The sequence below is a fragment of the Phyllosticta citriasiana genome, assembly GCF_038021145.1.
Source record: "Phyllosticta citriasiana strain CBS 120426 chromosome Unknown IWZ02scaffold_15, whole genome shotgun sequence".
NCBI lineage: Eukaryota > Fungi > Ascomycota > Dothideomycetes > Botryosphaeriales > Phyllostictaceae > Phyllosticta > Phyllosticta citriasiana.
The window spans coordinates 690842-714053 of NW_027117292.1; the positions used below are offsets into that span (position 1 = coordinate 690842).

A 23212-nucleotide genomic window follows, 5' to 3' on the forward strand; every position below is an offset into this window, starting at 1 on the left:
GATCCACCCGTTGCTCTGCCAAAGCTCGCCCACTGATCGACGTCGACATCGCAGCTCGCGCTCCCCGTGGCGCCCACTCGTTCCTGTCTGTCACTCGCTCATAACCCGACATTGTATGTATCTGCTCCCGCTGCGCCATGAGCACGCCTCGAGTGCCAATGCCGCTCGCGGCAACGACCTCGAAGGACTCGTCTCGCTCCATGCGCAGTGATCCCGTCGCCACCGACAGATCCCGAGTGACTAACCTCTACAAGGCGACCATGAGTCGATTCTTGACGCGCAAAAAGACCCAGGAGACGTTGGACGGCGGCAATGGGCTCCTCGCCTCCAAGAAGGGCAAGAAGAGTAAAAAAATCCTGGAGGAGCCCAAGCCAGAGGTCAACATGGAGCTGTCCCTCCCGTCCACCGACACGTTCCGTACAAGCCTGATCATGCCAAACCTTTCGAAACGCTTCTCCATGCTCAGAGACCAAGACAACCCGGAATCCTTGATGGGTAAGGCCATGGACGACAGCGTCTTGCACCCGAAACGCACATCACGGCTGGGCAATTTTGGATACACTCCTCAAAGGAACTTGGGCGACATTGCCGAGGTGTCGTCCATAGCCGGATCAGGGCAGCCCACATACTACGGTAGGCATGATTCGGCCGACGGCTACGGCTCTGACGATGGTGTGTCTATGAAGAGTGGAAGCATATTGTCAAGGTCACGGCCCGGTGAGAGCAACGTCATGTTTGGAGGCCGTTCGCGAGTCTACGTTGGCAACCGCACAGTCTTCGACGAGGACGTCACTCTGTCGCCATGGCAAAGATTGAGGGCAGCAGAAAAGTTGGCTGGACAAGATGGTCTCGTCGACGACGACCAGGACATGTCGGACGACAAGGTCAACCCTTCCTACTCGAGCTCATTGCGCCGACGAGGGACCAATTCTTCGACCACTTCAGGAGGCGGCACGCGTGTTTCGACCGCGGCAACCTCGATAGCATCCCAGGGCGCGAGCTCCGTTCCAATAACTTCTCCTGGTCTTGAGCGGCAAGGGACCAAGAACAAACGCCTTTACGAGGTGGGGCTGGATCGCAGTATGCTGGAACAGCAAAATTCGGCGATGCGCCGCTTGAACTCCCGCGCAGGTGGCAGACCTCTTCCCTTGAGTCAGGCCAAAAGTGCCTCCAACCTCAATGAGCGCTATAGCCAACGATTCAGGCCGTCAAGCCCGTCCCCAACTGCCATAGCGCACAATCGCGCAATTGTGCATAGCATCGTGGATAGCGACTCTGGTACATCGAGTCCAGGCGCCGGCACTCCGACTAGCCCCTTTATGCCAGTAACGCCTTCGGACGAGAGTAGTCCGCTTACACGTGCAATCGACCCGAATGACCGTGGCAAAGCTACGGCCATGGGTGCCTTTAACAAGCCCGCGCAAAAGTTTGACGAAAAGCAGTATTTGGAGCGCCAGAGGCAAATCAACCAGGAGAGGGCTGCCGAAGCTCTTAGGCAAGCACCAGCTGCGACCAGTCCACATTCCAAGTCGCCGAAAGCGTTGCCCCAGAGGTCCAGGACGCCAACGACTCAGGTTCAAAGTGCCCGGGCACGACTTGATGCTTTGCAGGACGAGCTTGTTGGATTCGAGATTGTTGATCGGTCACCCCCGTCTGCGCCTCTCCGCTCGGGCCAAGAAAAACGTGAAAAGTTTGGGACGTCGAGCCGCCCGGGCACGAGCAACGGCTCTGCTGCTGGTAGTCGTCCGGGTACAAGCAATGGGCCCGCAAGCCGTCCTAGCACAGGTCACGCCAGTCGCCCAGGCACCAGCAACGGGCCACCTGCTCCCTTGCAGCCAGTGCCGAGTAATGGACCGGTCAGTCCACCTGGGACGAGCAGCAGTCGCGCTCCGAATAGTCGTCGTCCTTCTGGTAACAGTCGCCCTGGAACTAGCTCCAGCAACACCTTTCCCAGTCCGATCCAGACCAAGAACCTCCCACCCGCGCCTGTTCAACAAGCACCAGAGGATGATGACGACAAACCGACGCCCTTCACAGTGTTCCAAAAGGCTGCTAGCAAAATGCGTGCAGCCGGCGTATCTGAAAGCGGAGATGAGCGGCCAATGTCTCCGATTGAATCGGGGACCAGTGACAGTGAGCAGTTTCCAAGTCCCGAGCAAGCGCCTCGCCCTGCCACTCAGCAGACTCCTTCGATCACCTCACAGAAATACACGCCACAGAAATACACGCCGCAAAAATACACCCCACCAAGGAACATTGTCACCGTTCCTGGAGTGGGCGTCCTCTCCCCTCCGCTCACGTCTCTACACTTCGAGGAGCATCCAGCTGTACGAGCCCAGAACTTGACTTCTCCCCAGCCAGAATCGAAGGAGCCTTCCAACTGGACGTCACCCGTTGACTCTGAAGGCAAATCTTCCATTTCCACCATTGTAAAGTCCGATGCTACCGATGTAGACTCGCCCACCTTGGGCCCAGCCGGGGGCCTGAGCGGGATGATCCGACGGCATCTTCGCTCCCAAAGTGATCAGTCTTCGCTGTATGGCCCAGAGCCAGAAGTTAAATCACCCAAGGGTCGCGCGAACCAGCTCTCTGACACTCCCGCAACTTCAAGCTACAGCCACTCGAATCCGTGGGACCTTGAGGACATCGACCGCTACGCCGATGTGGAGAGTCTAAGTTCAGTCAGCCCAGTGGACACTGCCAACAAAGGCCTAGGGGCCATGAGGGGTGCCCGGATGGAGCCCCTTCGCGCACGAGAAGGCTCCGAGTCCGAGTCAGAGACGCGCAGCAAGCATCAGCGCAATGTCAGCCGCTCGACACAAGCTGAGCGTGCGGCTTTCGAGAAGGAGCTTGCGGAGCGTCAAAGGGCAATTCAGGAAACGCTTCGGAACAAGGTCGAGGCTGAGAGTCGTTCTAGTAGCCCTACGCCTAGCGTTGGAGGTGCGTTCAAGGCCTTGGGCATGTTGCGTCCTAAAACGAGCCGCGACTCTCTTGCAACGCGGCAGGGTCCGTCCAAAACGACGGCACTGCTTGGCCTTGCAAGTCCCAGCTCTGCTTCTTTGGCCCGGACGAGCGAAGACACGTGGAACCGACCTTTCGGCAGATCACCCAAGCCTAATGGTTCGCCGGATGACGAATATCGTCGCGACTTCGAGGAGCGGTTGACCCGTGGAGCTACCAAGAGCAGATCCTCATCCATCACCAGCGGCCCTAGGAGCCGTTCTGGATCGCTCGTCTCGGGCCGCGCGCAGAGCCGTCCTCCCCGTCCCAGCAAGGCGGACCTACCCCCTGTCCCTGATCAGACTTCTACGGCAACTCTGCCTGGCTTGGACCCTCGGCCAAGCTCTCCAGCTGTTGGTCTGCCTGGCGACCGTTCACCAGCGTCCCGAAGCCTTGCCCCCAAGAGCAGCACGACGTCTCTGCAGACGTCGATGCTTCCGCCGGGACCGGCTCGCAGTCCAGGGTCTGCATGGGGCCACCGTCCCGCCATCCCATCCGGCATGAACGCTCGTCCTCCCATGGGTTACGTGGGCACGGGACGCTCACCTGGTAGTACCCCTCTGGCACCGAGCCCTCTTCCACGCAAGTCCCAGTCAATTCTTGGCCAGCAGCCAAATCACTCGGCGCCTCAGGTCAATACCTTACCTCCCGAAATGCCAGACTTTGCGCCAGACCGTGCGCCTCCTCCGGTTCCAATGCAGTCAGCGAGCCGTAGCAAAATGGACCTCCCGCGCAAGAAGTCGATTCAAAAGTCCATCATTTCGGAACCCATGTTCCTCTCGTCCACATCGGTTGTCGACACGATTGAGCTCCCTGCTGGTGCCAGCCTGCGAAACGGTATGATGGACCCTCCTCCTGTGCCACCTGTCAACCCCAAGCGTCGTCGCTTCGGCTTCGGCCGTAGCAATCCGCATGACAGCACTTCGACGGGATCAGATGGCCGGCCGAGCACAGACGATGACTCGAGAGATTCGCGCAAATCCAAAGCCAAGATCATGCGAGGTGGTAGCAATGCAGCTGTCAGATCTGCATATCGTGTCGACGAGGCTGATGAGAGTAGAATGGAACAAACTCCGGCGGGACTCAAGATTAGTGGCCCGTTGAGGGTGCAGAACGACTCGACGATTTTCTAAAAAGATTCGCGGCGAGGATAGGGGACGACTGACATGACGCGGCAGACCGATGAAAACGATCGGCTTCACCGATGCTTGACCTTCTCCGCACATCATCTTCTTCTTTTCGACCTTTAACCTTTCTTGAACAGCGCCCCCTTTTTCAGCAGTGGTAGCGACTTATACCCAGCGGTTTCATCTTTTCTTTTCCACCTGGGGTGTTTTCAAACTGTACCTTTGTATAATGTTGCACAGCGCTGGAGTGTGTTTATTTTCCCTGTTTCCCTTCATCAGACCTTTGCTTTGAATCTTCTCTCGTCTATTTTGCTCGCACATTTTTCAACCCTGCCCCCTTTCTATGACCCTAGACATCGAGCGTCTTCGGGACGCGACTGCCATGGGCATGGAGGGTTTTCCATTTCGTCGCGTAGTCAGCGCGCGGCGTTGCTCGGGACGTGGCGCAGGGCGCACTTTGTCCTTTTTCTGCGATTGTCGTTTTCTTCTGCGCTTCAAAGAACGGCTCGGGTTGGTGGACTGACTGGATGGATGCATCAAACGTGACGGCTGCATTTACTCTTTTTGCTTCTTCACACACCTCTTTTCTAAAGCGTTTTTGGGGAGGACACAGATTTGACCGGGGAGAAGCGGATAGCTCCGGCTATTGTGCATCCGAGTGGTTCCTGCCTAGCCGGATGGACACCACATGATAAATGGAATGTTGTACGCGATCTGTCTGTCTGGTATGATTGATATGTGCACCCTTCGCCTGGATTGTCCCTGTCCCCGCTGGTTTGCCATCATTGCACGGGTTTGTTGTCCAACACCTCATGGCATCATAGCTCAACAGCCTCCTTTTGTCCCGTCTTTTTTTTTTTTTTTTTTTTTCTTTTCTCTTTGGGACATGTCACGCCCATTCCGTTGACCGCTCGATGCTTGATTACTGAACATGGTCCGAGGCGCGCCCAGCAACTGACTCGTTGGCTCCGTCTTGTTCCGTCTGCCATTTTGACTCCATACCGCCTTCTCTCACCTCACCTGACGCTGCGGCTACGATAAAGTGATGCTCGTGCGTTGTTCGCTACTCATGCCATGTGAAGATTTCATGTTGGGCATTGAGAGCGTGTCAATCACGGCACAGCGGACCTTCGCCCCGATTGCCCTCCTTCTCAGCGGAGCACAGCGGGAAGATGGGAGACAGGCTCCGCAATTGGTTTGTGGAGAGTCTTTGGGCCTTGGAACCCATGCAGTGCCTTGCGCTGTTCCTTTGGGCTCCTTGAGATTATCGGCAGTTCGGAAATTTCCTAGCTAGCATATGCGTAGGTCCGTCTTTCAATTTACACTTCCCTTCTCTCCTCGTCTCTTTCTCTCTCTCTCGGCCGCCTGATTGCTTCCTTTCCCGCTCGCTCGCTCGGAACATGCGTCCCTATCCGTCCGTGTATCGCGTTTGCTTGCGTACTTGGTTGAATCCTACGTACGTTCCTGACGGCGACGGCTGCATGTATGGTAAGCTGAGCTTACCGCCAGCGTCTCTACTTCCTCATCTTTCTTGTCTTTGAACTGCAGCGGTGCGGAAGCGTGCTTACGAATTGGCTGATGGAGAGAATTGAATGGATGGCTCCGGACCATGGAAAGATAGCCAGGCAGATACCATACCGTCTGTCAATCAATCGATCGACGCTCGCTCGCTCGCTCTTCTCGCCAATCGGCACATTAAATCGCAACTGGAAGCAAGATACATGAGAAGGCAGCCAGCCACATTCAGACCGACAGCACCAACCGACAAGGCCCAACACCACCTCCTAGCCCGGCACACACTACTCACTCCAACCGCGAATCGCGCCTGCACTAGGTTGATTCACCAGCGAAATTTCTTTACCCCAGCTGCCGCCATCCACGCCAACTTGCTCCATCAGTTCGGCCCGCCATCTCTTCGTGTTTGCTTGGCCCCTAGACGAAATAGGCAAGTGGCTGCCCCGCGCGGAAGACGTCCGGCCATCTTCCTGCACCGCCTTCTCCACCATCACTCCCGTTCCTTCTCATGGAACCGCGGCAACTCAGCACACACACACACACACACACACACGAGAACTTTCCCCGCCCCGCTGCCCTTCGGCCTCCGTCTTTCTCAGACACCGGCCAGCCGGCCGAAACGACACTCTTGGCTGATCATGCATCATGCTAGCGTGCTTGTCATCGCCTGCCGATTGGCTCCGCGGAGCTTTTCCGTCCCCCGTTCTGCTTTTTGGCGCGGCATGACGGCGGAGAGATAGAGAGAGAAAGATAGAGAGCGGGGCGACAAGAGCCTAGGCAGCCAGTCCCCAAGCGTGCATGGCAATCTAGGGAGAAGGTCAAAAAGGAAGGATGGAAGGGAGAGAGAGTGCGTGTGGTTGTGAAATGCTTACTTCTACTTTCCCTGCCTCTTCTACCTGTTGTTCTCTCTCCTTTTCCCAACCAATTTGTTGACTGTTGTTCAATTGATTGATCGTCGAGGAGCTGACTTGTTGAGCATATCGCGGAGAAAGAAAAGGGTATGTAGATAGTAGCTTACGGCCGTCCTGGCTGCTGCTGCTGCTGCTTGCCTGTGAAGGAAGCTGACGGTAACTCACAGTCAACTGGCTATTCAGGATTGATTGAGCATAGACAGTGAGAGAGTGAAGATAGCCGTACTCCACCTCCGCCGCCCCCGCTCCACCCCATCTACCCCATACATCAAGATACTTGGCAATTTGTCTGCATCTTGACGACACGCACCTGTCAACATACGTTCGACCACACCAACCAATCGTCCGTCTTCAACCAGCAAATAGCCACCCTCACCAGACCACCACCACAGCAAAAAGCAACAATGGCAACCTCAACCGACTGGCAAACCCTCACCACGCGCAAGCGCGAAACCATCTCATCGCAGATCCCCGCCTCATGGCGGCTGTCGCCGTCCTTCATTGAAGCGACGGGCGCCAGCGCGACGGCGCCGACGCGGCTCATCGCCGACGACGCGGTGCGCAAGAGTGGGGTGCTGAGCGAGCGCGAATTTGCGCTGACGGAGGGCGCGACGGCGAGCGCGCTGGTTGAGCGCATGAGCAAGGGAGAAATCAGCGCCGTGGAGGTCGTTACGGCGTATTGTAAGAGGGCTTGTGTGGCGGGGCAGCTGGTGAGTGCGATTGAGTTCTGCTGTTCTTCGCTTTTCATGGCTTGTCCTGTTCGATGTTGGTTGCTCTGTGCTGGGGTTGGAAATGGAAGAGCAGAAGGAAGAAAACTTGAAAAAGAAGTCGAAAGATTCGATAAAACGAGAAAGGAACAAGCTTCGGGACATCCATACTGACCAACCTCCGCTCTCACCCATAGACAAACTGCCTCACCGAAACCCTCTACGACACCGCCATCGAGCGCGCCCGCTTCCTTGACGATTACCTGGCGCGCGAGAAGAAGCCTTTCGGGCCCCTGCACGGGCTGCCCGTCAGCGTCAAGGACAGCTTCTTCGTCAAGGGCGTCGACACCACCATCGGTTTTGTATCGTTCCTGGCCGACGGCCCGGCCAAGCGCAATGCAGCGCTTGTTGAGATTTTGCTTTCATTGGGCGCAGTGATTTACGTCAAGACGAACATACCGCAAACTATGATGGTGAGTGTGCGCGGGATGCTAGTCCTGCTCCTCAAGTTATTTGCGGAATTCTTACCACTGTCAACTTCAGACTGCCGACTCGGATAACAACATCTTCGGCCGTACGCTGAACCCGCACAAGACTATCCTCACGGCAGGCGGATCGTCTGGCGGCGAAGGCGCCCTCGTCGCCCTGCGCGGCTCTCCCCTGGGCATCGGCACCGACATTGCTGGCTCGATTCGCATCCCATGCCTTTGCAACGGCACCTACGGCTTCAAGCCGACAGCAGACCGCATCCCGTACAAGGGACAAGCAAACCCAGGACTCAACGGCGCACCGGGCGCCATTGCACCTGTGGCAGGACCGCTGGCAAACAGCTTTGCCGACCTGCGCCTGTTGTTCAAGGCCGTCATTGACGCCGGGCCGTGGACCTACGACGCCACCGCGAGCAGCGTTCCCTGGCTCGGCGGTCTGCGAGGCGATGCAGAGGCCGACTTGAGCAGGCGTCCGCTGACGATAGGATTGATGCCAGAGGACCCGGCGGCGCCGCTGCATCCGCCCGTCAAGCGCGCGTTGGCCGACGCAGCGGCGGCACTGGAGAGCGCTGGCCACAAGCTCGTTCCAATCCCGTTTGTCCAGGAGGAAGGCGTGACCCATGCGGCTCGCGTGGCCTACAAATACTTCGGCGTGGATCCGCACGACACTTTCGGGGAGCACATTCGCAAGAGCGGCGAGCCGTATGTCCCGAGTGTGGAGACGGCGCGCAAATTGATGGGCGGCGACAAGCCCGGCATGACAATTGAGCAGCTGGCGAGCGTCAACGTAACCAGGCACAAGTTTGTCGAGGCGTGGCACGACACGTGGTTGAAGAAGGGGCTGGACGTGATTCTGGCGCCGGCAGCGCAGCATACGGCTGTCAGGCACGACCAGTACGTCCTGGTACCGTACACGGTCATCTGGAACCTATTGAACGCAAGTAGCCCGAAAGAGTTTGCCCGCATCTATGCTGACTCTGCACAGTACCCCGCGGCCATTCTGCCTGTCGGAAAGGCGTCAAAGCAACTTGACCCAGAGCCCATGGTCATTGGTGACATGAAAAGGGGCGCCGATTGTAAGACTGATTTTCCTCACTGTAGAACGAAGAGCTAACAGACGCAGATGTACCGGAAGAGGTCGATGGCGCGCCCACTGTGATTCAGTTAGTTGCGCCGACATTCCAGGACGAGAAGCTGTTGGCGGTTGCGGCTGTCGTCGACGAGGTGCTGAAGAAGACGAGAGCGTCTTATCTATAGCGACTGGTTGACAAACAGCATCCAGACCCGTGCAAGGAAATTTGAAACAGCTTTGCGAGAGATTGTTTCGAGGTAGTCTTGACTGTGTTATGGAGCGAGGAGGCCACAGAATCAAAACATAGACTTTTCGTAACCGCAGATGGGATATTTCTTCTCGTTCATAGCGGAAGCAATACATTGCTTCTCCAAAGAGACGTTCATCCAACTGCTGCAGTACAAAGCCACTCACCTCATAGTCGTCAGACACATGTCATGGCACGTGGCGAGGGGCACGTGGGAAGCTGACGCTTGCGGACATCTGCGAGCTCGCTCGCCGAGCTCGCGCTCGGCATTATTTCCAGCGACGCAGCGGCAAACCAAGAATGAACGTCGAACGTCGCGACCTGTTTGTGCCACAGTGACTTGAGCCGAATAAAGACAAGCGTACGAAAAATTTCCGTCAGGTCAGTCAGCAGCCCCCGAGGCGTTTCCGGAGAAACGATCCAGTTCACAATTCACAATCCCGCCACAACCGAATGGCGTTACTGTCTCGTGCCTCGAACGAAAGCTGAGTCAGGGATGCCCACCCGCCAGCGCGTCGGCCGACGGCGACGATGACGGTGAGTGGCACTACCATGGCCGCGTTCCTGAGGCTGTCCTCTGACGGTGAGAGAGGTTGGTTAAAGTGATGGCGAGCGACGAGTTGCTGCTTCTTGGCGCATCGGCGTTCTGACTCGCCGCGTCGTCAAGAGATAAGCGTAGGCGACTGGAAGTTGGCCATTTTTTGTGGGATGCCGCGGTCGCATTATTCGGCGAAAGGGTCGTGGTTCGTTCGTTTGTTCGGCAGTCGCCAGGCGAGATGAGCGTCTGCTTCGGGACGACGCGAGAGACACGAACTCGGCGTGGCACGGTAGCGGCGGCAGGACGGGATAGGAGATGCGGGCTCCACTTGTGTAGCAGCAGGTGGTGGGCATTATGGTGTGAGTTGGTTGCGGCGGCTGGCGCAAAGATTTCAAGACGGTGAGGTTTGGCGGTGAACGAGGACCTTGTTGTGAGAGGATCTTGCGGTCTTGGGAGGCAGGCGAAGGGTTAGCGACGAAGAGAGTCCCATTGGCGCGCACTTTGGAGGCTGTCATTTTCGAGCGTAAGGTAATTCGTCACGACGAGAGTCTAGGCCGGATGTCGGCAAGTGACATCGGGCCTCCCGTCCCATGGTGTGCAAAGGCTGACAATTGCCGCGAACGGCGTCGTGGTCGTCGTTGTCGGCCGCTTCGCGGCGCTGTCGCGGCTCAGTTTGCTTGAAACGGATCAGCTTGGCGTTTCATCGACTGCACGACTGGTGGGAATAATCGTCGTCGTCGTCGTCGACAGGTCGGATGCTTGGCGCACCGTCCCATGGGTGTCCGCTGCCTGCCAAGGAAGTCTTGTGCCAGCGGAACCGGAATTCCCGTCCGCTGACGTCACGCCCTGCCTCGACTTCGGTTCTGGTAAGATGGAAGTCATTGAGTCTGCGCGGCCGCGTCTGTTCATGCGCCTGTCTCGGGACTCCACAGTCCAATTTTAAAATTGGCATGCGGTGCCGCGTCGTACTGTAAATGTCCTGCAGAGCCGTGGGTCAATACTATACTTCTCGGTAATAGGGGCCCTTGTGTCTGGCTTCGGATAGGTTTGGTCCAAAAACAAACACTTGCACCCACCAGATTCCAAGGGCCAGGGCATCTTGTTGGCAGTCCAATCAAGTGGGTGGAATTACAGCGGGTCGTCGAAGAACCTTGTCATTGGACCAAAACAGGCAGACAGCCGTCCGACCCCGAGTCAGGCATCGCTACACCACGGCATCAGCTGCAGGGCGAGGCTTTCGAGTGCTTGCTACCCGGCGAACCTGGAATGTGGTCTCCTCAGTGGCCGTCGAAGCCGCTGCTATTCGGTCCGTGGGCGCATCCCAGATTTACAAGACCTTGCGATGGCGGAATCTTGGGGGCGAACGGTAACGCAACGGTCTGGCAATTTTGGACCAAGCAAAAAGTTTGCCCCGTTTCAAAGCGTCTGAGGCATGAAAAGGGGTGAGTTTGGCGTGAATCTGCTCGAGCTGGCCGGCCATCTCTCAAGGAGGCGTGACGAGAAAGCTGTTGTCAGCGACAGCAACTTGATCAACCACTTTGATTGGTGACGTGCAGTCCGACAAAGTTCCGCTTCGCAACACGAATAATAGCCATCGTCGTATTGTCCCAAGGAAGAGCAAAACAGGAGGGTGCAGTGCCAAGACTTGGGGATATCTGTGCTCAATCAGTGGAGATGGAAGATCACTGGCTGGGAAAAAGGGGCCTGAAAGCCAACAGAAGAAGTGCCCAGCAACCTCCATCCATCCGGTTGTGTTCAGGAGCCATGCGCTGCAACGTTTCTGTTTTCTGGGCTGCTCGACCTAGAGCCCGCGGAGAAAAAGAAAGCTCTGGATTTGCTTGGCCAGTCAGTCGACTTGTGTTTGCAAAGGAAGCGCGGCAAATGCATGACCGGATTGGCAATCTTGGGTGCAGCCTTGCCAAGAGCATTGTTCTGGAAGGCGCGTTGGAATATCCAAACTCCTGGCAAACCACGTGCAAGGTAGAATGACGAAGAGAAAACCTGACTTGTCGGTGGGCCAAGGATGACAGGAACGAGCGAGGCTGAATGGAAACTCCATGTTGGGACCAAATAAGGTCGAAATCATGCTCGACGGGATGCATGCACGAGGGGCGTGCGAATTACCCCGACTCCACCTCTTGGTTATTTCGGTTTCAATCTGGGGAACGCAGTGCTCTGGAGTACTGTAGCGTGCAGCTGAGACAGTCGACGGGCAGCCGCCAGTTGTTCAAAGGGGGTTGAAGGGGCGAAAGAGAGGGATGAGGAGGCAAATGGGAAGCCAGGAAAGGCAGTTGGGAGGGGTCGAGTGATGTCAATTGTTGCACTGGTGACTTGACGCCGCCCCAGACTACCTTACGCCCTGCACCGGTGGGGGTTCATGGTGTAGGCGTGCGGGACGTGAGAGGCTGGTTTTTGGTGGGCACGGGGCTGCCGCGGCGAGTGCAAGCAGTGCAAGCAAGCAGCGCAAGCGACGCTGAGCGAACCTGGACCGTTGGCTCTCGGGAACCGCACCTGGATCAGAGCTGAGGCCAGCACCTGGCATGGCATGGCGCCTGGGCATGGAGTGAGGCTTTAACGGGTGTGTGGGACATGGACACGGAGGACCAGTGTATAGAACCAGGTGAGGTCATGTTGGGCTGAATTGGAAAAAGGGTAAAACTGGAGAAGCAGCAGTCTGTCTGACGCACTGCACTGTACCGTACGGCAAGGGGATTTCTCGCAAACAGGCATGGGGTGGCAGATGAGTTGGTCATGGCGATGACGAGCACTGGACGGCGGTGGAGTTCAGTTCAATCAATGTTATTATGACACGGTGTCGGCTATTCGGCCGAGGGACAGGCCAGGGTGAGAGGGTAACCTCAGCTGGATCCGGAATAATCTCTCAAGCGCCATCCAACTGCTATCTATGGCCCAGCCTGCTCTCCCTTCTTCTCCTTCTCCCCCAACCCAACCCATCCTCATCGCACAATCCTTCTCCCATGGTTCCGTAATTTGGTCGCCCCGCGTTTCCACCAGTCGCCGTCCGCGCCGTCGCCAACCTCACCACCCCCGACGATTTTGCCGCGCAACCCGCTAAAGCACTGCACGCGCACTCCAACTCTCCACACTCCATCTCTACCTCTGCAACTCATCATGTCGGTCGCGAGCTATCCCGCCGCCCTGGGCGTCGACGGCTGGCAGAGCCCCAAGACCTGTAATGGCTGCGGCGCCCTTCCAGTCCCTGGCGACGAATCCCTCGAATGTACGTTTTTTTGTTTGGCTCGCTCGTCGCGCGTTGGTCCGACACCAAGCTAAGAGTTAGGCCAAAATTGCACGCGCGCCAACTTCTACACCGAACGCGCCAAGCCACCCTCACCGCCTCCATCGGTTGCTGACTCGGCATGTTCGCTTTGCTCCAAGCACCTCGCCCAGTGCGACGGTGACAAACCGCGCTGTGCGTCAACCACTGCGCCGGCTGCTGTTGATTCTTACGCCGCTGACTTCGACCAGGCTCTCACGGCTGCGACTACGAGGCTGACTCGGTCGACCTGCGCAAAGGCGACAGGGATGACCAGCACGCGCAGCTTCCGCCCACCCTGGAGCCTCATCGCGACTTCATCCAGGGCGTGCGCCGCATTTACAATCTTTTGGTAGCCATGCGCTACATTCCAGAGTCTGAGCTCATTTGGCCGCCCCACGACAAACTGCACTCCGTCCTGGCTCCGCTGGGCTTCGACAGCCGCGTGATTCAGATCCTGTGCCACATTCCTTTTTTGAAAAACACCGTCATTCAGCGCGCCAGCCCCGAGCTGGACCACGGCACCTACGGCATCAACTACCTTGACTCGGGCGAGGCCGAGGACATGCTCGAAGTGTCACGCCCAGACGAGATTCTCTTGTTCAAATCCTGCTCCGATTTCGGAAACTTCTATGTCTACAATGTCAGCTCCCAGACTATGAAACTCGCCACGCCATTCCAGCTGTACAGCAAAGAGCAAGGCCGCAATGAGTTTGACCGTCTCAGCCCCCGTCCTGCCGCAAAGGTCCTCGGCGACCTTGCCGACAGCTTTACCAACTTGACCCTGGTCCCCATGCGAGGACTCAGCGGGTTCCAGCTCTCCTCGTCCCTGCCCGGGTCTGACACGGAAATCAAACGACTCTACGCTCGAAACGGATGGCCAAGGAAATTCAACGGAGAACAATTTGAAAAAGACCTCGCCGCCTGGTTAGAAAGAGAAAGCCAAAAGGGTCCAGAGTCGATCGCGCGCATGACCCGAGTGTCGGCCGTTGAGGCGCAAACCGGCGCTCCGAACACAAAAAGCATGCGCAGTACCAGATCACTCCGCGAACGCCTCCACATGATCCGCCGCAAGTCCACTTTTGCATGAGAGGGATCACCGCACAGATGACTACCTCTGCACAGTGCCTCGCTTCCAGAACGTGACCATGGAGTGGCTTCCGTTTGCTGATTCCACGTCATTCGAAGCGACTGCGCTCCTGTTGATGATGCGGCTGGGGTGCCAGATGACGAAGAGCAGCATGACGAGGAACGTGAGCGTGGCATCAAAAAGGTAGATCCACATCTCCTTGCTCATCAGCTCTCCGTCGGATCCCTGGACATACTCGATGACCCTCAATGCGTCGAGGGTAATGATCAGGAAGCTGGCAGCGTAAAGCACCAGCATGTACTGTCGCAACAGCCCCCAAATCGCTTCGGCCTTTTGCGTTGGCGCCCGGATGATGCGAAAGTGGAAGGACCCAGCTTGCGACCACGAAGAGACCGAAGAAGATGAGCTGGATCACGAGACCGGCAATGATGACGTGCTCGCCCCACTTGATCTGGTCGTCTTCTTTGGCTTTTGATAACATTCCACCACCCATGGGCAGTCAGCATTAGACTCAACCGTGGCACAGCAACCATTTACTTACCTGCCGCCTGGGTGAAGAAGGAAAAGATGTCTTCCGCCACAAAAATTTTTCCGTCAGCCAGCCCACTCGGATGGGAGAGTACGATTTGGCGTCGACGAGGCGGATGATTCGGCCGAGGACCATGTATATCGAAGCCGCAAACAGAATTGGTGCCAGCAAAATCATCAAGCTCTGCATGACGTATGGCCCAAGTGGCCCAGTCTGGTGACTGTCGTGTTGACATGAAGCGGCCTGCATATTCAATAATCTCGACTAGTATCGAGTCAGCGAGGAACTCGACCTCTTAATGTATAATATCAACTTACAAATGCCGCCAATGAGGAACGGAATAAAGTACCAAGTCCTTTGTCTCCACAATAACCATCCGTGCGCCAGTGATTCGTTGCTGAAGAGAAACATCAAGACCACGGCCAAGGCAGTGGATGGGTCGTAGTGATAGAGCGCAAATTCTTCGACCATCTTGTTTTAACGGCCAAAGTCCCTGCATTGTTTGTTTAATTGTTAAAATAGTCGAGAAGTGGGATCAAATGTCGTTCAAAGTCGTTGGACAATGGGAGCGGCTGTGGTTGTAATGGCCTCCTCGACTAGAGACCTCCTCTGGCATCTTATAATCAGGATTGGGCAGAAGCGTTCCCGCGAAAACCTTGAGGGCATGTATCATGGCGTCTTCTTTGCCAGGATGTCGAGGTGTTGAGGGCATGTGTTGACACGCTCTCCTCGACCGCAGCTTGCTCAGCCATTTCCAGCTCGGATTCCCAAGCAACGCCTTGGCTCATCGGGAAAAAGCTGCATCAAATCCACACGGTCCCACACGATCCATCAAACAACAGGCACATAGAAACAGTGGACCCAACTGCGACTTTGGGGGGGGGGGGGGGGGGGGGGGGGGGGGGGGCGGGGGCGGCAATCTGGCGTAGATTGATGTTGACCATTCAAATTCCAGTGTCTAGAAAACGGGAAAAACTTTCGACGGCTTCTTTCAGGGCAGTTGCGGCGGATCTGGTTCGGCCTCCTACGACCCTAAACCACCACTCCTCCACTTCTGGTCTCGGCTTCGTTCTCGTTCGCATGGCCAGGCCACACACACACACACACACTAGATGCGGCGATGCATGCGTCCTTGGTCGTTCATGGGACCTGTGCTACACGACAGCCTGGAAGATGAGGATTTCAGGTTCTTCACCGACGCGCGAGGGGGCGAGCGCCTGGTATAAAAGTGTAGAAGCCAGGAGACGAAAGAATGGAACCTCGCTGTTGCTTAATGTCCTTGAGAGGAACTCTACCGCAGAGGTCGTCTTTTCAGCATGGAAAACGGATTTTTCACCCAAATGGGACTCAGTTCTTCCGCAGTCCCTTTGTCCGCCGTTGCGGCCATTTCCAGTATTACATATCTGTTTTCGAGATGGAGCGACAACTCCGGTATGAGCAAGATTCCGAGCATGGACGAGCGTTTCAAATTCGGCTTCCAGCTCAAGGCCAATTACCTTAAGCTTGGCAAGGAGCTCCTCCGCGAAGGTTATTGCAAGTTTCCTCAAGACATGTTTCGGCTCATGACCCAGTTTGGGCCTACGGTCGTCGTTTCCAGAGATCTCATGGGGGAGGTTATCAAAAAGCCGGACGACACGATTATTTTCATGGAGCTTGTAAAGCATGTTGGTTCCCCGGGGCGCCGTCATATGTGGTACAGGAGTCTGACTGGCTGGTTGAACAGGACATGGAAGTCGAACACACTGGCTTTACAAGCGACGATATGGTGGTCGAGACTATTAGAAATGATTTGACGCCAAATTTGGGTACGTCATCTTCCGTTTTTGGCAGAACTAACCTTACGCTGACCACATAGGTCGTATAATGCCTGTCCTATCCACGGAAGTCCAAAATGCTCTCCGCGCAGGACTGCCATCATCAAAAGAATGGACGCCCCTCAACATCAACGAAGTTCTCCTCCGCATCGTGGCCATCGCCTCGGGATCCACCTTCGTTGGCACCGACTTCTGCCACAAGGAAGAATGGATCCACCTGTCGACGCAGTACACGATGGACGTCATCATCGCGGCCGAGAAGCTCAAGATTCTACCCGCGGTCTTGCGGTCACTCGCCATCGAGCTGGGCTGGGCTCCAGATCTCAAGCGCATCACTGAGCACCGCGAGAACGCCAAACAATACCTGCGATCCATTATCCAGAAGCGGGGGCAGACGATGGCTAGCGGTGACGGGTCGTGTGAGAAGCCGGACGACTGTCTGCAGTGGATGTCGAAAAAGGCAGAGCAACACATGCATGGTTACGATGATGACGCGGTCGCCATTTCGCAGCTGAGTCTGAGCATGGATGCCATTCACAGCACGACCATCACGACCACGCAAGCGTAAGGCCTCTTCTGCACCCCAACCCGTCCCCCAACCAACTATTAATAGCCTCCTCAATCTCGCCACGCATCCCTCAGTCCTAACCCCTCTCCGCAACGAGCTCACTGCCGCGCCGGCCCTCTCCCCCCCCGCGACCCAGCAACCTCACCAAATCGACGCTATCCTCGTGCGTCCTCCTCGACACCCTCATCATAGAATCGCAGCGCCTCTCGCCCGTGCTCCTCGTCATCGGCAAGCGCGTCGCCCTACAGCCCATCCCCCTCTCCAACGGCACAACACTGCCAGCTGGGACGCACATAGCGTGTCCCAGCGGAGCCGTCGGCACCGACCCGTCCATGCACGCCGACCCGCTATCTTTCCGACTCGACCGCTTCCTTAAGACTTCGTCGGGAACCGCGCCGCCTGCCGACGCCGCCGCTTCGACCACCACACGCAACGCCCTCACTGCGTCCACAAAGCATAGTCTGCACTTCGGCTTTGGCCGTCATAGCTGCCCTGGCCGCTTCTTCGCGGCCATGGAGATCAAGCTCGTCTTTGCGTTTTTGGTGCAAGGGTGGGACGTTGCGCTGGGCGAAAAGGGACAGGCGAGCCGGGAACTGCGGCCGGCCGAGCGCGAGAAGGGCGATAGTATCACATCCGATTCGAGCGCTCTTTTGTACGTGAGGAGGAGGGTTGATGCGGAGTAAGAGGTGGGATGGGTGTCTTCCGTTTTCGCCTTCTGTTATGACTGGTTTTGTTTTGTTTTGCAAATGCATCGTCTCCTTTTTGCAAGCAGAGTCTGTCGTTTCTGAGAAGCAATGGGCCTGGAGATGGATGGAAGTACAGAACTCATCACTCGCGTCTCTCACTGTACTTACACACGCCAGCATTCAGCATCGTCAGCATTTGCCGCATATAGAAGTATATAAACATATATACGCATTTATCGACAGAAATTCTTCTTCTTCTTCTTCTTCTTCTTCCCCACGCCTTCTTCCCTTCCTATTTAAACATGCTGCGCACACGGTAGTCTCGTCTGTCTCTCTTTTCTATCATCGCAAATGCCTGTTCGTGCCCGTGCGCCACCTACCACCCACAGACCAACGGCTGGCCCAGCCCACAAAAGAAAACCCTTCTCTTCCGCCAACCACCTACCGCCGCTTTCAAAGACACACAAGCCAACAAAAAAGAAACGAAAGGCAACACGTACAACAGGCGGGATTCGCTGCTGGTCACCCACGCAACTACTAATCGCCCGCAACGTAGCTTGTCTATGGAAGAGCGGACGGGGTTCCGAATTCTCTACGTGCTATGGTCGTACGTATTAGTCTGAACGGAGCACTTTATTCATAAAGGTATGTAGTAGATTATTTTTATTATGTTAATTAATTAATTAATTAATTAATTAATTATTTTACGTCTTACTAGAGCTATAGGCTATCTAAGACGGAGCTATCTATAGGGGATACTATATACGTTTATAAGGTAAGTAGGGATGCCTAGCTAAAGAGTCTTATATAATGAAGTATAATTCTTAGTATAGTGTTAGTATAGGGTTATTTTAGATAGATAGTTTATCTAGGCTCTTTTTAGGTAAGGGGGGGCTAAGAACTAGCCTTCCTACTATTATCTAAGTAGATAGGTAGCATAAAGTAAGAGTAATAAAAGGAAGGGGGGTAGGAAGAAGGCGTACATAGAAAAGTAAATATAGTATAGGGTAGTAGGTAAGATAGATTATATATACGCTCTACTATAGCATTCTAGTACTATCCCTAATAGCATAATTTTAAGGTAACCTAATATTTATGCTAGGAGGATGGCTTTATTAGATAATAGGGATAGTTTAGATCCTAGGAGTAATAAGTACTATTATAGTTACTATACTTTAACGCTATATAGGTATATTTCGTGCCTCTCTTTATATAGTAGTTATAGTTATGCTTTTCTATAGTATAGGGGCTAGTATATAGTAAGTATTTAGTCCTATTATAATACCTAGAGGAGCTATAGCTAAATTCTTAACACTTTATATACTATATATCTAGAGTGATCCTAAGGAGTTTTATAACCCTTATACTTACTCCTATAAGATAGAATAGCTTTAAGATAGCTATCTCTACCTCTTTTACTATATAGAAGGCTATAATAACTAACCCTACTTTTTAGGTAGCTCTCCTTTCGGCTAAAGCAAGCTAGTATAGAGTTCTAATAATAGAAAGGCTAGGATTAAAGGTATAGACCTCTTCTATAATAAATTATCTAATATTAAGTAAGTATAGGTCTTTAATAGGGATGCTATAGGTAATAACCTTATACTAGGTTTAGTTCTCCTAGACTATAGTATCTAGGAATAGGTAGGTAAAGAGGTCCTTATAGGAGGTAAGGAATTTAGACTTATACTAGGGTAAGCTAGTAAGTAGGATGTTACCTTTCTCTATATATATTACTATTAACATAACTAGGCTAGATATACCTATATTCTTAAAGGTATTATTAATGTTATTTCGTATAGAGAGAGGGTTAAAGTCTAGGAAGGGACTTTACTACTAGATAATAACCTATATATCCTATAGGGCCTTTAGGGAAGTAGTAGCTAGCTTTATAGTTATCTTTAGGTAAGGAGTTATTATGTATAGTTTTCTAGTAGTAGTTACTTTCTAGGCTTAGGTTACGTATAATAGGTTAGCTAGGGTTATAGGAAGGATAACTAGCTTTTATAGCTAGTAGACCTTTACTCCTAGCATATAAGTAGTATTTTTAAGGGAGTAAACTTAAGTAGTAAGAACTAATAATATATTACCTATATAACCTATCTTAGTATAATCCTATAGGATGTTACTAAGGTTATAGAGTCTTTACTTCTTACTTATATTATATATAAGGTTTATTATGTATAGGATGTAAGAGAGTACTATATTAATTACCTCCTAGGTAGTATTAAAGTTTAGATAAAATCCGAACCTAGTCCTTTTTCCTTAGTAGGTAGGGTTAGGTTTAGAGGTATCTACTAGGATAGTTCTCTTTAGCATAGTATATTATTTCTTAATTAGGCCTAGTACGATAATTAGTAGGAATGATAGGGGGATAGGGCTTATAGGGAAGTCCTAGTCTATATTATAATAGCTATTAGATGCTAGTAACGCGAGCATATATTAGATACTAGTAATATAAGTATATTATAACTACGCCCTTATGTAATTACTTAATAAGCCGAAGCTAATCATAACTAAGCTACGTAAACCGGCTAAGCTACGTAAGCTAGTAGTACTAATAGATAATAAATACTACTAAGAATATATAGCCTACTTAATAGCTAATAAAACTTCGCGCGGTAATAAGAAGATTAATTTCTTATCTATTTTAATAACGTAACTAAAAGTAGTAATTCGTATAGTAAAGAGAGAGTTTAGTTCTTATTTTACTTCTTATATAAATATATATAGAAGATAGAAGAGTATATAGCATCTTCTATATTTATAATAATTAAGAAGACTTTACTTAACTTCATCTTTTAACTACTTAACTTTAATTAAGATCTTTTTAATTTTATATACATCCGACTAAGTAGATAGCCTTTAGGTAAAAGCCTACATATTAGCCGCTTAACGATTCATAATAGATATAGAAGATTATTCTAGGTATTATCCCCGTTCTACTTTTTTATTACCTAAGGGAGGTATTAGAATACCTAAACTAGGCATACTATATATATAGCCTAAGCCTTATATACGACCGTCTATTATTTAAGAAGGTAATTTAAGTCATCTTAGTAAGGCGTATTAGTGTTATCTAAGGACTAAAGAGTATTAAGTACGTATTAGCTATAGAAGTCTTTATAAGGCTATAGTATAGCATATAAATATTAAGGAGGCATCCTCTTTATACCTACTTATAAGAAAGTAGAAGACTATTCTATACGCGGATAGTATAGCTAAGAATTAAGCCTACGCGACTAGTACTTAAGAGGAGTCTAGTAGTTAATAATAAATACCCTCACATAGAGGTACTAAATTACCTTATAAATTAGAGGAAGGAAGAGGATAGGTACTCCCCTTCTTATTATAATCTTTCTACTCCCTATTACCGGTTAAGTTTAATACGTAAGTATAAGAGAAAGGTCTTTTTTATATAATATAATTTTAGGTTAAAGAAGCTTTTAGGCATATTCTACTAGAAGAAGCTAATAACTATTAATCTAAGATTACTCCTCTCATAAAGGGAGAAACCTAGGATATTACTATTTATATAAAGATGTAAATTAAGACTCTTAAATAAGTTATCCTTAACTTAGTAGAAAGGATTATAAGTTATTAAACTTCGTCGCGCGAAGATACTATTAAGTTAATAAGTTTATAGTATTTAGAAGAGAATAGATCCTAGAAGAAGAAGAAATATATACTAAGAGTACCTAACCTACCCGAATTAATAAATAGCTAAAACCCTACGTATAAGCATTAGTAGCTCCTTATAAATAATAAAATCCGTAGTAATAAGGACTACTTTAAAAGAGGTACTACTATAGATACTAAGGAAGCCATTATAAGTTACATCCTCTCTAGGATATAGGGTAAGGTAGTATAGCATTTAGTACTATTTCTTTATACCTATATAAAGATAGATAATCTAGTCCTTAATACTAACTTATATTACTAGCTTAAGTAAGTATTTAAGAATCCGTACCGGTAAAAGGATATAAAGAAGAAGCTAAAGGACCTTTATTATAAAATTCCTATAGATCTTAAGAAGTTCTAGTTAGAGTTTATATACCTAGCTTTAGAAGCTAACCTTCCGTATAAATAATAGAAAGAGGATTTTTACTCTTTATTAGATCTCCTACTATAAACTCATTTAGTAGGAATTAAATAAGATAACTCTATTTCATTTAAAGAATACCTTTAAAAGGCATACCCTATTATATAAAGTATAATTAAGTACCGAAATAGTTAAAATGTATCTTTATTATCCTAGGAAGACCGTATAAAGAAATAATAATAGGAATAAGTAGGTAAATCTACTCTTTTAATAGGTAGAAGTTTAAGAGAGTAGCCTTTTTTAAGGTTATTATAGAGATCTACTCCTTATATAATAACGGAAAATTTAATATATAAAGGAAAAGTAGAACTCTAAGGTAATATTAGACCCTACTATTAATATAGAAAGTTTAGATACCTTATCTAATAGTGCCTAGAAATTAAAGTAAAGATAGTTAATATAGTAATAGAAGAAGAAGGAGAAGAGCGTATAATATTAGAACTATACTCTTCTTTATTAGAAAATAATAAGTCTTAGAAGAAGTCTCCTCCCTAAGATATAAGCTTAGAGCTCTATAAATTACTAATTTATAGGTAAACATTTATGACCTTATTAGAGGATACCCGTTTACTATATAAACTATAATTATAGCTAGTAGTCATGCCGTACCTATTTATGCCCTAGTTAATACTAGCATAAATAGATCTAGCTTTATCCATCCTTAACTCCTTCTATAACTTAGGGAATTAGGGATTAAGAAAAGAAAGATTACTAGTAGGAACCTTAAAGTCTCTAGGTTTAACTAACGCATAAATAAGTAACTTAATTTCATTTATTAATTATAATTCCGTTTCTAACATTAGCTAGTTATAATATACGCCTTTATACTAGATATTAGGCGCTATAATATTATTCTAGGCCGCTAGTTCCTTATATATTATTATATTCTTCTTAATTACCGTAACTAATAACTTATTTAGTTAGATCCTCTAGACTAAATTTCTTTTTTAAATCTTTTAAACATTCTAAAATTATCTATACGAAGTAAAGTTTTACGGATAAACTAATTAATTTCTTTAATATATATCTCCGACGATATTAAAGTTAATAATTAAGAAACCTTTTTCACTTCTCTTATAGAAATTAACCTACCTATAAAAACACTAATAGAAGTAGTAGATCTTTATTCTATTATACTAGATGATATTAATAAAGCTAATAAAGATGAAGCTTTTAATAAATACCTTAATAATCATTTACCCTCTAAGTATAAGAACTACCGCGATGTCTTTTTAAAATAAGAGTCTAACTAGCTACTACCTTCTTATATAGGAGTTAATCATTAAATTTCTCTTACATATAAGGATTCTCTACGCCTACTAATAAGTCCCCTCTATAGAATGTCTCTAGAATAGCTTACCGTAGTAAAGGAATATATCTAAGAGAATTTAAAGAAGGGATTCATTACTAAGAGCTATATACCCTATACCTCTCTAGTATTAGTAGTAAAAAAACCCGGAGGTGGTTAGTGAATTTATATTAACTACTAACGGTTAAATGATTAGATAAAGAAGGACTTATATCCTTTACCTCTTATCTTA

The 23212-nt window shown here is 50.4% G+C and overlaps 6 protein-coding genes across 6 annotated transcripts; 5 read left to right on the plus strand and 1 right to left on the minus strand.

Moving 5' to 3' along the window:
* Nucleotides 1-260: 260 nt before the first annotated feature.
* IWZ02DRAFT_384622 (uncharacterized protein) lies at nt 261-4133 on the plus strand (the record flags this gene model as incomplete). Its single annotated transcript, XM_066765347.1, has 2 exons — nt 261-1619; nt 1971-4133. 2 exons carry the CDS (start codon nt 261-263, stop codon nt 4131-4133), a joined length of 3522 nt encoding a protein of 1173 aa, XP_066619101.1.
* Nucleotides 4134-5570: 1437 nt separating this feature from the next.
* Nucleotides 5571-6670, plus strand: IWZ02DRAFT_90634 (uncharacterized protein). Its single transcript, XM_066771398.1, has one exon. It carries the CDS (start codon nt 5720-5722, stop codon nt 6380-6382), a length of 663 nt encoding a protein of 220 aa, XP_066619102.1. The 5' UTR covers nt 5571-5719; the 3' UTR covers nt 6383-6670.
* A 287-nt stretch (nt 6671-6957) lies between these two features.
* IWZ02DRAFT_471885 (fatty-acid amide hydrolase) lies at nt 6958-9005 on the plus strand (the record flags this gene model as incomplete). The annotated part of the gene is made up of 5 exons (XM_066768913.1): nt 6958-7263; nt 7458-7733; nt 7804-8685; nt 8734-8824; nt 8872-9005. 5 exons carry the CDS (start codon nt 6958-6960, stop codon nt 9003-9005), a joined length of 1689 nt encoding a protein of 562 aa, XP_066619103.1.
* A 3543-nt stretch (nt 9006-12548) lies between these two features.
* IWZ02DRAFT_90752 (uncharacterized protein) lies at nt 12549-14060 on the plus strand. Its single transcript, XM_066771400.1, has 3 exons — nt 12549-12846; nt 12907-13038; nt 13095-14060. Exons 1-3 carry the CDS (start codon nt 12738-12740, stop codon nt 13970-13972), a joined length of 1119 nt encoding a protein of 372 aa, XP_066619104.1. The 5' UTR covers nt 12549-12737; the 3' UTR covers nt 13973-14060.
* On the minus strand, nt 13994-14972 carry IWZ02DRAFT_471888 (RTA1 like protein-domain-containing protein; the record flags this gene model as incomplete). The annotated part of the gene is given in 4 exon segments (XM_066768914.1): nt 13994-14346; nt 14366-14440; nt 14514-14765; nt 14819-14972. 4 exon segments carry the CDS (start codon nt 14970-14972, stop codon nt 13994-13996), a joined length of 834 nt encoding a protein of 277 aa, XP_066619105.1.
* Nucleotides 14973-15410: 438 nt separating this feature from the next.
* IWZ02DRAFT_485001 (cytochrome P450) lies at nt 15411-17566 on the plus strand (the record flags this gene model as incomplete). The annotated part of the gene is made up of 5 exons (XM_066769204.1): nt 15411-16156; nt 16201-16306; nt 16357-16879; nt 16929-17046; nt 17084-17566. The coding sequence occupies exons 1-5, from the start codon at nt 15818-15820 to the stop codon at nt 17564-17566; spliced, it is 1569 nt and encodes a 522-aa protein (XP_066619106.1). The 5' UTR covers nt 15411-15817.
* Between the last annotated feature and the right edge of the window lie 5646 nt (nt 17567-23212).